Here is a 14,108-nt window from a genome sequence, read left to right as displayed (position 1 = left end):
TAATATAATTATAATAATAAAAATAAATAAATAGTATACGCAATTTTAACCAAATAAAATAAAATATTACAGTATTACCATGGAACATGTCTAAAAAACTATGATCATACACTGGTATTGTGTACAAAAATCATGTCCATAGTTATACTATGGTATATGCTCTTAAAAAAATGTAGTATTACCATGGTAGTTTGTTTTATTTTACTAACATTAATGTGTGTTATACCAGGGTAAATATGGTAGAGTTCTGCCTAACACAAGTGTTTTTTTTTTTTTTTTTTAAAATGAATCAGTCCTCGATGCTGAGTGTTTTTTTTGTGCTGCTGTTGTTGTTGGTGTTTTTGAGGTGGATAATCTGCAGCAGACGCTACCTGCATGGTGCTGATGCAGAGACTCCGGTGGATGACAAACTGGCTGAGTGCGGCGGAGCGCTTGTAGCTGTTTCTGCCGTGGACCATGAGAAGTCTGCCCAAGTGCTTAAACTGAGTGATGGAGAAATCTGCAGCCAGAGACGCCTGCTTCCCTTCCTGCACACGCAGAGAAACAAACAAACAGCTCAGAGCGCTGACACACAGCTTCTGGACCAGGAGCAACAATGTTTTCTAGAAAAAGCTGGTCTATATTAAGCATGTTCGGATCACTGGGAAGTTCAGGAGTGAGTGAGCGAACCGAAACAACGGCCCACGTAACCACATCAAGTCAATCTAGGCTTAAGCCGTGTTAGTCATGAATGACTCAATATCAATTAACCATCCCATAACGTCTCATTTTGATGACCTGGAAATCTCGCTCGGCCCACCACAACTGGGTCAAGTTGGCTTTGTTATATTTTATGCACATTTAGACTCATAAAATGTCTGAAGTCTAAAATGTGTTTCTAAACTGGACGTCCACCTCAGGGTGGGATTCCTGCAATCAGACCATCCTGAAATAAACAATGTAGAGTCACTGAAGTTTCTTACTTATTTTGAAATCTTTGGTCAACACAGCTAGGTTTATGAAAAACTATTACATTCTTAACTGAACTATTTATAGTAAAATTACATGCTATATATATATATATATATATATATATATATATTGATTAATGAAAACAGCTCAGAATATGAAAAAAATATTAAGTATTATAAGATATAAAATAAAGCAATGAAACCAATGAAAAAAAAATATTTATAGGATGTTTGTGTATTTATTTATAACAGCTAGGTTATAAATTATAGGTGGAAATAAACTGCAGATGAATTAGTTAAACATATTAATATTTCTGATACCATTAGCTATTATCATTAAACAATCACTAAAAATAAAAATAAAACACCTAAAATATATATAAATATACATCTATATATATATAATTATTGGTTGATATAGCTAGGTTTATGAAAAAAAAAACAATACATCCCTAGCTGAACTATTTATATAAAAACAACATTAAATTAAATTATAAAATAAACATCTAAATTAATTAAAAAAATCTGTAGATAAACTAGTTGTAATTAATATAATATATCACAGTATTACAATAGTATTTTGTCTTACAAAACATGGAATTACCATTGTACACATGCAAAAAAATATGGTAATACCACAGTATTAAGAACAAAAATAAATAATAATATTATAAATAAGTATTATATGCAATTTTAAACAAATAAAATAAAATTTTATTACCATGGAACATGTCCAAAAAACTATAATAATACACTGGTATCGTGTACAAAAATCATACTAATGCTATGTTACATGTCCATTATTTAAATAATAACTAGAGTGTATTTTGACTTTATGTTGACTCGTGGGAAGCTGTAGCGTGTAAATGTTTGAAGTGATTTTACACGAGAACATCGCTGAGCTTTCAGTGTCATGTAATGTAAAATATGTGAGAATCTGTGTAACGCAAGTGTGTTTGACGCAGATGGATGGAAGCCTCCGGAAGCAGGCACCAGTGTGTTTGACAGGACTGCTGCTCTGGGAAGTGTTAGCTCTTACTTTGCCCTCTACTCCCACGCCGCAGTCTGCTTCCTGGATCATGCTGACATCATTTCCTCCATCCCCTGAGAAAGAGAAAACAGCGAGTGATGAGCCAGAGACAGCTGGTGCCGTGACCCAGATTGAGACCTTATGACAGATCAGTGTCATATTAGTATCACTGATATTTTTTATTTTCAATTAGATTTTTATTAGTTTAGTTTTTTTTTATTGTATATTGCATTATTTTTAATTTATTTGTTTTGGTTTATTTGGTTTTAATCATCTTATTACTACTTTTAACTTAATCTAAATGAAAATGAGACATGATGCCTTGGCAACTAGCTGAAATAAATGTAATTTTACTGTATTTCAGTTAACGTTCAAGTAACAAAAACTATTTTTTTTAATAGTTTTTTTTATTTTTTTTTTTAGAAGTAGTGTATTTGTTTTATTTAATGCCATGTCAACATTTTAGGCTATTTTAATGACAAAAACAATTAAAAAAAAATATATAAATAATAAAAGTATAACAAATACAATAAAAACCAGCAAACAAACAAGTTATATTACACAAATTTTTTTACAATAACATACGATAAAAATTCTAAAACCTTTTCTGACAAAATTATACTACAGTAAATAACTCTTTAAGTGAGTTCACTACATAAAGCGTTTTCTACATACATTAAAAGCGGGACAGTCTAAAAAAATATGTTTGACAGAAAGGGGAATCTTGCAGAACATGCATTGAGTAGGGTTAATTTTATGTTTAGTTAACCATAATCACCCCATGTTGATTATGTTATGTTGATGTTATGTCACATGTCAAGACTAATCATGCAATGGAAAGTTACATAACTTAAAAATACATTTTAATATATATTGATGACCATATCAGAATATCGGTATCTGAAAATATTTATGCTTTTTTTTATATATATCTGCAATAATCTGAATTGGATGATACTGAAAACTCTAAACCAGGGATCCTCAAATCTGGCTCGTGAGATCCACTTTCCTACAGATTTAGCTCTAACCCTAATCGAACACAACTGAGCAGGGCCGAGAGGAAGTTGCGTACTCACCCACGGCGCAGGTGAGTTTGCCGGTGCGTTCCTGCAGCAGTCGAACGATCTGGGCTTTCTGTGTGGGAGCGCAGCGGCAGCAGACAACAGCCGGAGACTGACATGCCAACTCCATAAACTCATACTCATAATACTTCAGACAAACCTGCAACAACAACAAACAGGACTGAGAACAGGCCATTCACTGAGACATCAGACAGACAAATCAATCAGACAGAATGACACAAAACTTCCGTAAATAAAACCCAAATCAAACTATTGATCAAACTGGTCATTTACTGAAAGTGCAAATATAATGATACACCTTAAATAAATAAATTAATTAATTAAAAAAAATAAAAAGACAACAAAAAAATCTGGATGGAGGTAATTTCACACAAATTACACACAATCAAGAAATATTATTCAAATTTTAATCCATTATAAAGCTTGAAAGAGCCAGGACATATTTTTTAATATAACTCCAATTCTATTTGTCTGAAAGAAGAAAGTCATATATACCTAGGATGGCTTCAGTGTGAGTAAATCATAGGGCAATTTTAATTTTTGGGTGAACTATCCCTTTAAATTGATCAAAAGTGACAGCACAGATGTTAAAATGTTACATAAGATTTCTATTTCAAATAAACACTGTTCTTTTAAATGTTCTATTATTCTACTAAAAACTTAGCAGTATAAGTGAATGATTTCTGACACTGAAGACTGTAGTAATCATAATGAAAATTCAGCTTTACATCACAGACATAAATTACATTTTACAATATATTCAAATATAAAAGTTTTTTTTTAATAGTAATATTTCACAATATTACTGTTTTTAATGTATTTTTGATCAAATAAAATTTTTACTGTTTTTAATGTATTTTTGATCAAATAAAAGGAGAGAGTTTTTGATATTAATGTTTCTATATGTTACTTTTTTTAGTGTATTTTTGTTAAATTATTGTCATTTGGTGCGGCTTGGGTCTGTAACAGTGTTAGGGGTTTGCTCGAATCTAATGCGTACATGCAGGCTCACATTACCTCCAGAGAGTCTCCTGATATCACCAGCGCGCAGTCGTGTTTCCTTCTGAAGGCGTTGAGCTCAAGGTGGGCTTCGCTTCGAGTGGTTACCTGCAACCCATGGAGGAGCTCAGCGTCAGGACTGTTTTTTCTAACACAAACACACTAGCAGCCACTCGGATAATAGTCTCAGAGACACCTGCGGTGAACCACAGCAAGATCCCCAGACTGAGATATTAACTTCAGCTGTCAGTTGTGTGGCAGACCGTGCCACATTCAACTAGCTATCTGCTTAACCGTCTAAACTGTGAGGTCTACTTCGCCTGCTGTCTGCTGTTTCACACAGGAAGTTCACTATAACTAACTGTTGTTTTTGTATTTACAGATGGCTTTGGGAAGATACAGCTTGCTCAAGATGTTAGATTAAAAGAAAAAAATTAGTAAAAAACCTCACTCTTATGTTGCATTCAAACCTATATGGCTTTCTTTCCACTGTGAACCACTACAAGAGATGTTAGTAAGAATGTTCACGCTGCTCTTTTCCATACGAGAAACACCATATACATTTGAAACAACAAGGTCAGTAAATGATTTTAAGGTGAACTATTTCTTCATAATTTTCCCAAAACCAATTATGGACACACATATTTCTTGAGCAGCAAATCAGCATATTAGAATGATTTCTAAAGTATCACTATACACTCAAGACAAGGGTTGGGAAACCGTAGAAATTTTCCAGTTCCAGTTCCACCTAACGGTTCCGGTTCCGATTCAGGTTCCATTAAAATCATTAAATAAATATAAAAAAATAGTGGTAAGGAGAAATGCACAATCCTCAACTTCTCAATGCTCAATAGTACTGCGGTTATTACAAATAGTCCCCTTGAAGGCTAATACAAAGGTTCATTTTGCTCCAATTAATTCAACATATATTACAGTTATACGGATAACCATGTATACACACAGTCCATAAAGGCCCTGTTTTTTAGAAATTAATAGATGCAGTCCATTTAGATGGTGTGGATTAGATGAGTGGTTTCCACTATTTTAACCTTTACTGAAATGCAGTGTTGCTGGACAGGTATTTCCATCATGTTGAGTAATGCACTCTGAAATCAGCATGTATTCAAAATAATCTAACCCCTTTTACACTATCAATAGCATTTTGCTATTCCATGTTAAGCTGGTCCAAGTTGAACCTTGTATGTAATTAATGAAATATTGGCCAAATATAATGTAATTTAACTGCGGCATACTGCCCGCTGCCGGTACATGTACAGTCATACAAAGCCCCTGCATTTTACAAAGGCGCCAGTAATTACAGTCATGAGAAACATGGTTTCAGTAGTTAAAGACGCGCACGTCTGTGGATTGTGTAATCATTGGAAAATGCCTCAGTAATTAAAGAGGCAGGGAGGCTGTTCACTTTGTTTGTGACATTCTTTACGGGGGAAACGCCTGAATCGTCAAACACCGGCGCAAGGCTGCTCACAGCACTTGGTCAATGTGTCCACAACATTTCGTTTTCGAAACCGAAAGTTGAAATTTCTTACGGTTCCGATTCTTTCAAATAACAGGACTGGTTCTGAATAAGAACCAGTTCGGCGGTTGCTGCCCCCTACTCATGACTGGGTAAAGGATACAGTGAGACAAATTCACGTTTGCATCACAACCACGTGCACAGTTATCAAAGGCGCGAAAAGATAATTAAAAAATTCATACGGGGCATGTTTTGCTCTCATTTTCTGGATTGTATTATACATATAAGTGTATTTTAAAAGGGTTTTTTTTTTACAATTAATTTTTTTTTTTGAAATAAAACCAATTTTGGACACATAAATCAATCCGAAACTCATCGCCAACGGAGAGGATGTTTTCTAATTGGTGGACGTTCACATAAGACCAATTCATCTGTCAATTTCAAACACACCAGACCTCAATCTGGATGCCATTTGTGTCCAGGAGGAAGTCAATCCAGATGCCGCTATGATCCGCAGGGAACGAGGTGCCTGTTTTCATGTTGTGCCAGCCATTGTCTTCTGTTTCCAGGAACCGCTGCAGCGAGGAAGATTCAACCTTCCTCAGAGTGGCCTATCTTTCTGTGGCAGCACGCCACATGGGAACTCCACAAGAGCTCATAGAGTCACGTTTCACAGAGAAAGGGCACAGGGAGGCTTCAGGAAGCTACTTTCCCTGTTTGGATCGATGAAGTCTACTAAACTCAATCAAGCTTTGGAACCCAATTGTGTTGGAGACATTTGGGTGTGAGACAAGATTTATTGAGCTACTACACTACTGTTCAAAAGTTGCTTTTTAGAGAAATAAATAGTTTTATTCATCAAGGACCCATTAAATGGATCAAAATCATCAGTAAAAATATTTATAATGTTTCAAAAGGTTTATTTTACAAATAAATGCTGTTCTTTGAACTTTCTATACATCAAAGAATTCTGAAAAAAACAAAACAGTGTAAGGCAGTTTCCACAACAATATTAAGCAGAACAACTGTTTTTAATATTGACAATAATGAGAAGTGATTCTTGAGCAGCAAATCAGCATATTAGAATGACTTCTGAAGGATCATGTGAGACTGAAGACTGGAGCAATGATGCTGAAAATTCAGCTTTGATCACAGAAATAAAATATATTTTAAAATGTATATAAATAGAACACATTTTAAAATGCAATATTTAAATATTTTTACTGTTTTTTCTATCAAATAAGTGCAACCTTGGTGAGCATAAACATTAAAAATCTTTTGAACAGTAGTGCATATGTCTGACAGATTGTGTCTCTATTTTGGTCAAGGAGGTATATAATTTCGGTTATTGTTTCCATTCATTTCAATGGCAACCACTTGATATCTTTGCACATAGGCTACTGTTTCCATATTGTTTTTATCTCCCGAAACAACATCCCGAAACACTTTTTGTCTAATGGCACCAAAATAACAAGCACACCCCAAACCCTTTACTAGAGGCCATCCAAAAAATACAAGTCTTTTCACATTAAGCGCCTTGAGAAAGAATATCTACTACAACACATTAATGAAAGATTTGCAACCCGAAAACAAGCATTGCTCATTTTTTCCTGCAGAGATCCTAGAGCCTGTTTCTACGGGTCAGGGAGAAAATAGGAAATATTTTCTGGTGCAAGAAACCTTATTACTTATCCTCGGGGAGAAATAAATCATTACAGAAGAATAAGATATGAAAAATAATGGTTGAAATATGTAGCCAAGAGAGGACTTACAGGCCTGAACACGTGGATGTCCTGATTGCGGGTCACTAGATGGGCGTTTTTGGCTGTGCAGGTTGCAGTCTCTAATTTGTCCCCCGTCAGCATCCAAACCTGGACAAAGAACAGGTTTAGTTAAATCAGGCTTGACATTGATGTACCTAAGCACTCGTGTTAACACGTCAACAAACAACTCATTTTAGAGGCGTACAGTGACGATATACTTCTTAGAAAAATCAGTGGTACAAAGCTAAAAAGTACATGTTTGTACCATATTTACCCCTAAATGGTACACATTAGTACCTTTAATTTACATATTATTACCTTTTGAAAGGGTAATGCAACACTAGAAATGCAACACTAGTGTCTTTTAGACATTTTAGTTTTCCAAATCAATCATGACATTATAATGCTTCAATAAATCCCATCTTTTTATTTCAATTTGAGTTTTTGTCCTAACCAGCTTCAACTGGCAAAAGCATTACATGTCAAGACATTTTGATAAACACTACTATTTTTGGCGCATTGTGCCGGGTAGCTCCGCCCACAGTGTAATCTCATTGTCTGTGCATGTTTGTGCGTGCCGACACTGACTTTGATGCCAGCGTTGCGCAGTATCTCCAGAGTGGGTCTGACATCGGCCTGTAGCTGGTCCTCGACTCCAGTAAGACACAAGAGCTCCATCTCCATCTCCAGACTCTCGATCACTGTGGCGACCTTCAGCGAACGATCGTGAACGCTCAACTTGGCCTGGACGTAGCGAGCCTGCCACACATGTGAATGATGTTAGACAGCATAAGTAATACAGCATAAGTAATAACATAATACACATTTATGTTATTTATTTTACATGACGTTTAAGGGAAGGTGACAGACTGTACATTAAAAGTTGGCAACAGTTGGCAAAGATGCAGGGATTTCTTATTTACTGTATTTGTAATTATTTCATACGAAATACAGAACAGGAATAATACTATATAAATTATGAAAATCTTCAATATTTGACATTTCTCATACATTTTGGTGATTACACTGCACACAGACCAAGTTTCCCATCAAGTAAATAAGGACTGTCGATAAATAAAAGAAATAATCAGATTTTTTATTTTTTTTTATGGAATTAATGTGATTATTTTTCAAAGTTTTTATGTGCAGAAACCTTTATATAAATATAATGGATATATTTAATATGTATTTAATGCATACAGTTTCTCTTTTAAGGAAATAAACAAATTTTGTGGGGGTCACTATTAAAATATGTTTAACGCCAAATTAGGTAAATAAGTTTGTTGCATTAAATAAATACATTAATTCTACATGTCAATAAAAATTTAATAATAATAATAATTATTGTTATTGTTTTAATAATAAGATAATAATAATAATAATTATTATCATTATTTCTATAATCATTGCTATTATTTAAAAATTATAATATATTCGTTATTAATTATAACAATAATTTTAAGTATAAAAATTATTATAATTATTATTGTTTAAATTAGTTATTAATTAATAAAATATAACGATAATTATAATAATAATAATAATAACTACTACTATTATGCATTAAAACAGTAAAGCATACTAGCACAGAATTATAATTTTAACACATTTTTGCAAACACATTTTGCATGGTAAATATATATTACATACGTGCACTATATTTAAAGATAAATCTTAGCACATAAAAAATGTGAGAATCACATTAAATATAAAAAACATTAAATTATTATTTTTTATTTATTAACAACATTTATTGGTCTACTGAATGAAACCGTAATTATTATCCCTGATTATTATTATTATTTGCAAACAAAAAAAATACCAGTACCCTACACTTATTTCCAGTTTAAACAACTTGGGGGTCAAGATTGGGGTCATAAAGCCCTGCTGATTTGGAAAATCCTCCCTGTTTTATAGTCATTTTCATTCTACATACATCTATGGATCTAACAGATGCAATGACACATCATCCATTACATTTGCTCAAGTTTTTTCCATCTGCTATATCTATGTATCACGTTGATTAGCTAAAATGCATCTAATGCTGATTTCCAAACTGCTCTGTTTTTTTTCTGAAACCAAAGGAAACCTATCAGACACGTCAAATGAGAAAGCTCAGACCGCTGATACTCCATCGGCAGTCAAATAATCACTGTCAGAATCACACACCCTTGCGTTGACCCCTCAGACCGACGTGCCAGCCTGTTGAGTGAAGCCAGAGCGCAGTTTTGAGGGCACGGCCCACAATCGCAGTGAGATAAAGAGCAAACAATGTGTGCAAGTCACACAGGAACACACTCTCCCTCGGTGACTCACACACTCGGTGAGTCACTACCGCCCACCCGCTCACACACAATTACACACTTCAGCTCAGAGAGTAGGAACATGGGCCTGGGAGAAGAAACAATTCTTTCTCTGTGTGTGTGTGTGGGCGGGGTAACTTTCGTTTTGGGGGTGTTCCCTGTGGAAAACATGTTACATTTCTATTCTGACAATTACTGTTGACGATGGATGGTTGCTAGGAAACCGCTTAATCCGGCTAAATATAGATCAGCACCTGGATATTGTTGTTATAAACATCCAAAGGTCACCGTCTATAGCAGCCGTACTCAGGACCCATGTTTCTCACACTGAACAAGCAGTACACAATATCACATTAATCTGTGTAGGAGAAAAATGCTAAATTATTCATCTGGCATAGGCTGCAAGGGAACATGGACAAATTAGCCAAATATTTGTTGTGCATAGTCATATTACCAAGCAACTGTAATATGAAATTGTACCTCAACTGGATTTATGGCCCGAGACCATCGAGAACAAAAGATATATGAAGTGTTTTCTCATTAATAACATAACACGGTTAGTTGCATGTTATTATTCAGTATTGTGTTTCATGCTGCCCATGACTTTTCCCATACTACATCAAAAGAAGAAAGAAACTCATGCAGGTTTGGAACAAACTGAGGGTGAGTAAATGATGACAGAATTTTAATTTTTGGGTAAACGATCCCATGAAGAACCACTGGTCTACGTCTTTAAAACAGACAAACAAACAAATCCACTTTTTCAAATCACTGATGCAAAAAATGAAGCCTGTCAGTTTATTGTTTTTAATTACAAAAAATGATCAAAATGATTGCAAGAGAAAGTCAACCTTGAATGTAGATCATTTGATCACATTTTTAATTGACTGACAGCTTTACAAAGGTGAATTATTCTGATGTGAGCTCGATTTATTTGTCATTTGACAGTCAAATAGCTGTCAGCCAGTTGTAACCGTCTGTGAAAGGCTTTGTGAAATGTATCACACAGTTGATGACGTGTAAATCAGATGTGTGTGTGTTTGTGTATAATATATATAAATATATAAAATTATTTTGATAATTGATTAACTGTTTATCTTTTGTAACAATATACACCACTGCTCAAAAGTTTAGGGACAGTAAATTTTTTCCTCTTTTTTGATAGAAATTAATTCTTTTATTAAGCAAGAATGTGTAAAACTGATGAGACTTACAATGCTCGAACATATTTATATTTTTAATACATTTGTTATTCATCAATGACCCTGAAAAAAGCATCAAAAGCTAAAAAAAAACAACAACTTAGCAGCACAGCAGTTTCCAACACTGATAATAAATTAGCATATTAGAATTATGGATCGTGTGACACTGAAGGCTGGAGAAATGGCTGATGAAAATTCCGATTTTAATTGCAGAAATAAATTATATTTTAAAGTATATTAAAACAGAAAACCATTATTTTAAATTGAAATAATATTTCACTATATTAAATTTTTTTCTGTATTTTGATCAAACAAATGCAGCTTTTCTTCAAAAAATATAAAAAAAATCTTACTCTTGCATGGCAGTGTGTATGTATATATATATCTATATATATATATATTTATATGTTACATCATAATTTGTATGTGTGCACAAGGTATATATTAATTATACTTTTATAATGTTACAAAAGATTTCTAATTCAAATAAATGCTATTCAACTTTCAAATTATCAAAGAAAAAAAAAATGAAAGATGGTTTCCACAAAAACATGAAGCAGAACGACTGTTTTCAACATTGATCATAATCAGAAATGTTTCTTGAGCAGCAAATCAGCATATTATTATGATTTCTGAAGATCATGTGACACTGAAGACTGGAGTAATGGTGCTGGAAATTCAACTTTGCATCACAGAAATAAATTACATTCTAAAATGTATTCAAATAGAAAACAGACATTTTGAATTGCAATAATAATTTACAATATTTCTCTTTTTTACCGCATTTTTATCCATGCAGCCATGGTGAGCATAGAGAGTTCTTTCAAAAACATCTAAAAGCCCGACCCCAAGCTTTTGAATGATAGTGTAAAATGATATAGCTGTCCACAATAACTGCTGCATGATGACTCTTCCACATCATTTTCTTTCCATGTTTTTTTGGGTCAAGTCTTTAAATTCTTCATATTAATACACCACTCTATCAGCAATTATTCACCCCAGGATTTTGTTCCACAGCAAACTTTCTAATGACTAAGCGTTGGAAACTCACCTCAAAATCTTGGTATTGTTCTTCTGTTAGGGACTTTTTGGCCACCACTAGCACCCTCAAGCCTTCCCTAGCCATATTCCCACACTGATAAAGAAAGCAGAAAACAAATTCCCTACATACAAGTCACAAAACCACTTGGCATAAGCATGACGTCGATTTAAAATCATAAAATCACCTCCTCCTCCAGCCAGTCGTTGTACTGAACGATACCGGCCATCATCACATCAGCACCCTTCATGTAAAACGTGATCTCTCCTGTGGATTCATCCTAGCAAACATGAGCAGAATATATTTTATTAGTAAACAATTTATCATTTACGCATAGACACACACGTTGTATCAGACATCAATGACACTCAGATGCATCAAGTGAAACAGGAAGAGTTTGCAGGTAAGCGGGACAGTCTGTGCTGTTTTTTCCAAGCATTCATTTTGGGTTTCCTTGATCGTCCTTGAAGGTGTTTTAAAAGGATTCTGCAGAGGAAACCTGGTTTCCTCAAACACTGATACAGGCTTCGATCCAGGCCAACAACAATAGCTGCGAGCTCGTACGGGGAGAGTTAGTCACCAAGCCCAGGGCAGGGTCACAACTTTCTCAGATAACACTCAGTCTAGTCACATCATTTTTGGACTGATCTTCCGATTATCACATTGTTTGAAAGGGTAAAGCACAAACTAGATTTTCACATTTTCTTTTTCTGGCGTAAATGCCTGTGCAAAACCCACCTTGAAGGAATAACATTCTGGGCATGATTTTCTAGTTTAAAATTTTCCAGGAATTAAAATTACGACAACAGACCACGTCTTTGGAACAAGCCACATGATTCGAGGCGTCATTGATGTCCGAAGCATAAATGATGCAAATACAAGCAAACAGAGGAAATGTGCCTGATGAAGACCTAATGGTCGAAACTCTGTACAAAGATTTCTTGGAGCAGTTACATCAGTGTGCAGTCTTTTTTTTTTTTTTTTGTATTTGTCCCATTTTTGTTCTGCACCAGAACCAAAAAATAAAAAATAAATAAAAAATAATAATAATAAAAAAATATACAGTCAAAACAAAAAATATTCAGACACCAGATAAGGAGGAGGATAGCAAAATAAAGTAAACTGAAACACATTATTCTTCATACAGTGGACTACCAGTAAAATTTATATAAATTTGGGACCAAAAATTATTCAGACACTTTGACCTGATCATGTTTTGCTTAAGTGTTTTTTCTTTCATTGCTAATGCGAACTTCTTACACAACAGTCTGAACAAAATTAAGCATCGCTTGGTAACTGGTTGAGCTAAATTGTTATTATCTAACTGTGTATTTAAATTGAACAGCTGACAGCTATTCAACATAATTCATTACATACCTTTCTATCAATGTTATCTGATATTATCAAGATGAATTTGTTCTGACACAGTTTAACTCTGAGTTCTTGTCACATTTAATTACCATTTTCTAAACTATAATGTTGAAGGAGTCTGAAATAAATTTTGGTTTGACAATGTTCATGTTTTTTTTTTTTCCTCCCTAAATTAAATTTTAACAAAATGTATGTTTGTTCAGAACTCTTCATCTAATGTAATTAAATTGAAATGTTCAGTTATGCTCACCTTTTGGGTAAAAAACAAACAAACAAACAAACAAAAAAAGTATTACATTTTAACCCAAAATTATGTTTACCCAAAATGTATGTTTGTTCATAGCACTTTAACTAATGTTTTAAAAACGTATTAGTACATGTAAAAAATGAACATGCAGCAAGATTAATGAATGCTGCAAAAGTATTTTTCACTGTTAGTTCATAATACCTGATACATAGACAAATGTAAACAAATTTACCATAAGTGACCTTTTCATTTATCCACCATTATTAATCAATAATTATTCTCTTGTGTGACAAATTATTTTTTTTTTAAGTACAAATGTGTAGTTTCTCAATTAATATGACATCAACCTGCAATTATACAAAAAAAAGTCAACTTCACTGTAAAAATGACTTTTCAATGTAAAAAAAAAAGATTATTGAAGTTTTTTACTAGAAAATACTAACTTAGTTTTTCTATTTTAAAAGTTCTGATTCAATTTGTTACTTGCCATTTCTTTGTAACTATTTGTTAAATTTACTAGCAATTTCTGTGAAAATTCAAAATAAATGCAAATCCTATACCATTTTTAGTATAGCCATTAAAAAAAAAAATCTATCATAATAAATGCAGTAGTGAAAATTCTTCTATTTTAATACACACTTTTTC

General features: G+C 33.6%; 1 protein-coding gene across 2 annotated transcripts in view; it reads right to left on the bottom strand.

Annotated features, from left to right (window-relative positions):
* The window catches only part of LOC109113006 (probable phospholipid-transporting ATPase IIA), a 54,057-nt gene that overhangs the window by 16,008 nt on the left and 23,941 nt on the right, over positions 1 to 14,108 (bottom strand). For both annotated transcript variants that reach the window (XR_006158299.1, XM_042751517.1), the window contains exons 16-23: positions 12,033 to 12,125; positions 11,858 to 11,941; positions 7,890 to 8,060; positions 7,311 to 7,409; positions 4,080 to 4,169; positions 3,057 to 3,201; positions 1,990 to 2,054; positions 372 to 527 (exon numbers count right to left, since the gene is read on the bottom strand). Coding sequence is in view for 1 of the 2 variants with exons in the window: in XM_042751517.1 (XP_042607451.1) it covers positions 372 to 527; positions 1,990 to 2,054; positions 3,057 to 3,201; positions 4,080 to 4,169; positions 7,311 to 7,409; positions 7,890 to 8,060; positions 11,858 to 11,941; positions 12,033 to 12,125 (903 nt within the window). In the remaining variant the exon portion in view is untranslated. The remainder of the gene's footprint in view (positions 1 to 371; positions 528 to 1,989; positions 2,055 to 3,056; positions 3,202 to 4,079; positions 4,170 to 7,310; positions 7,410 to 7,889; positions 8,061 to 11,857; positions 11,942 to 12,032; positions 12,126 to 14,108) is intronic.

Source organism: Cyprinus carpio, chromosome B23 (assembly GCF_018340385.1).
Source record: "Cyprinus carpio isolate SPL01 chromosome B23, ASM1834038v1, whole genome shotgun sequence".
Classification (NCBI taxonomy): Eukaryota; Metazoa; Chordata; class Actinopteri; order Cypriniformes; family Cyprinidae; genus Cyprinus; species Cyprinus carpio.
This window is presented reverse-complemented; position numbering and strand designations above follow the sequence as displayed.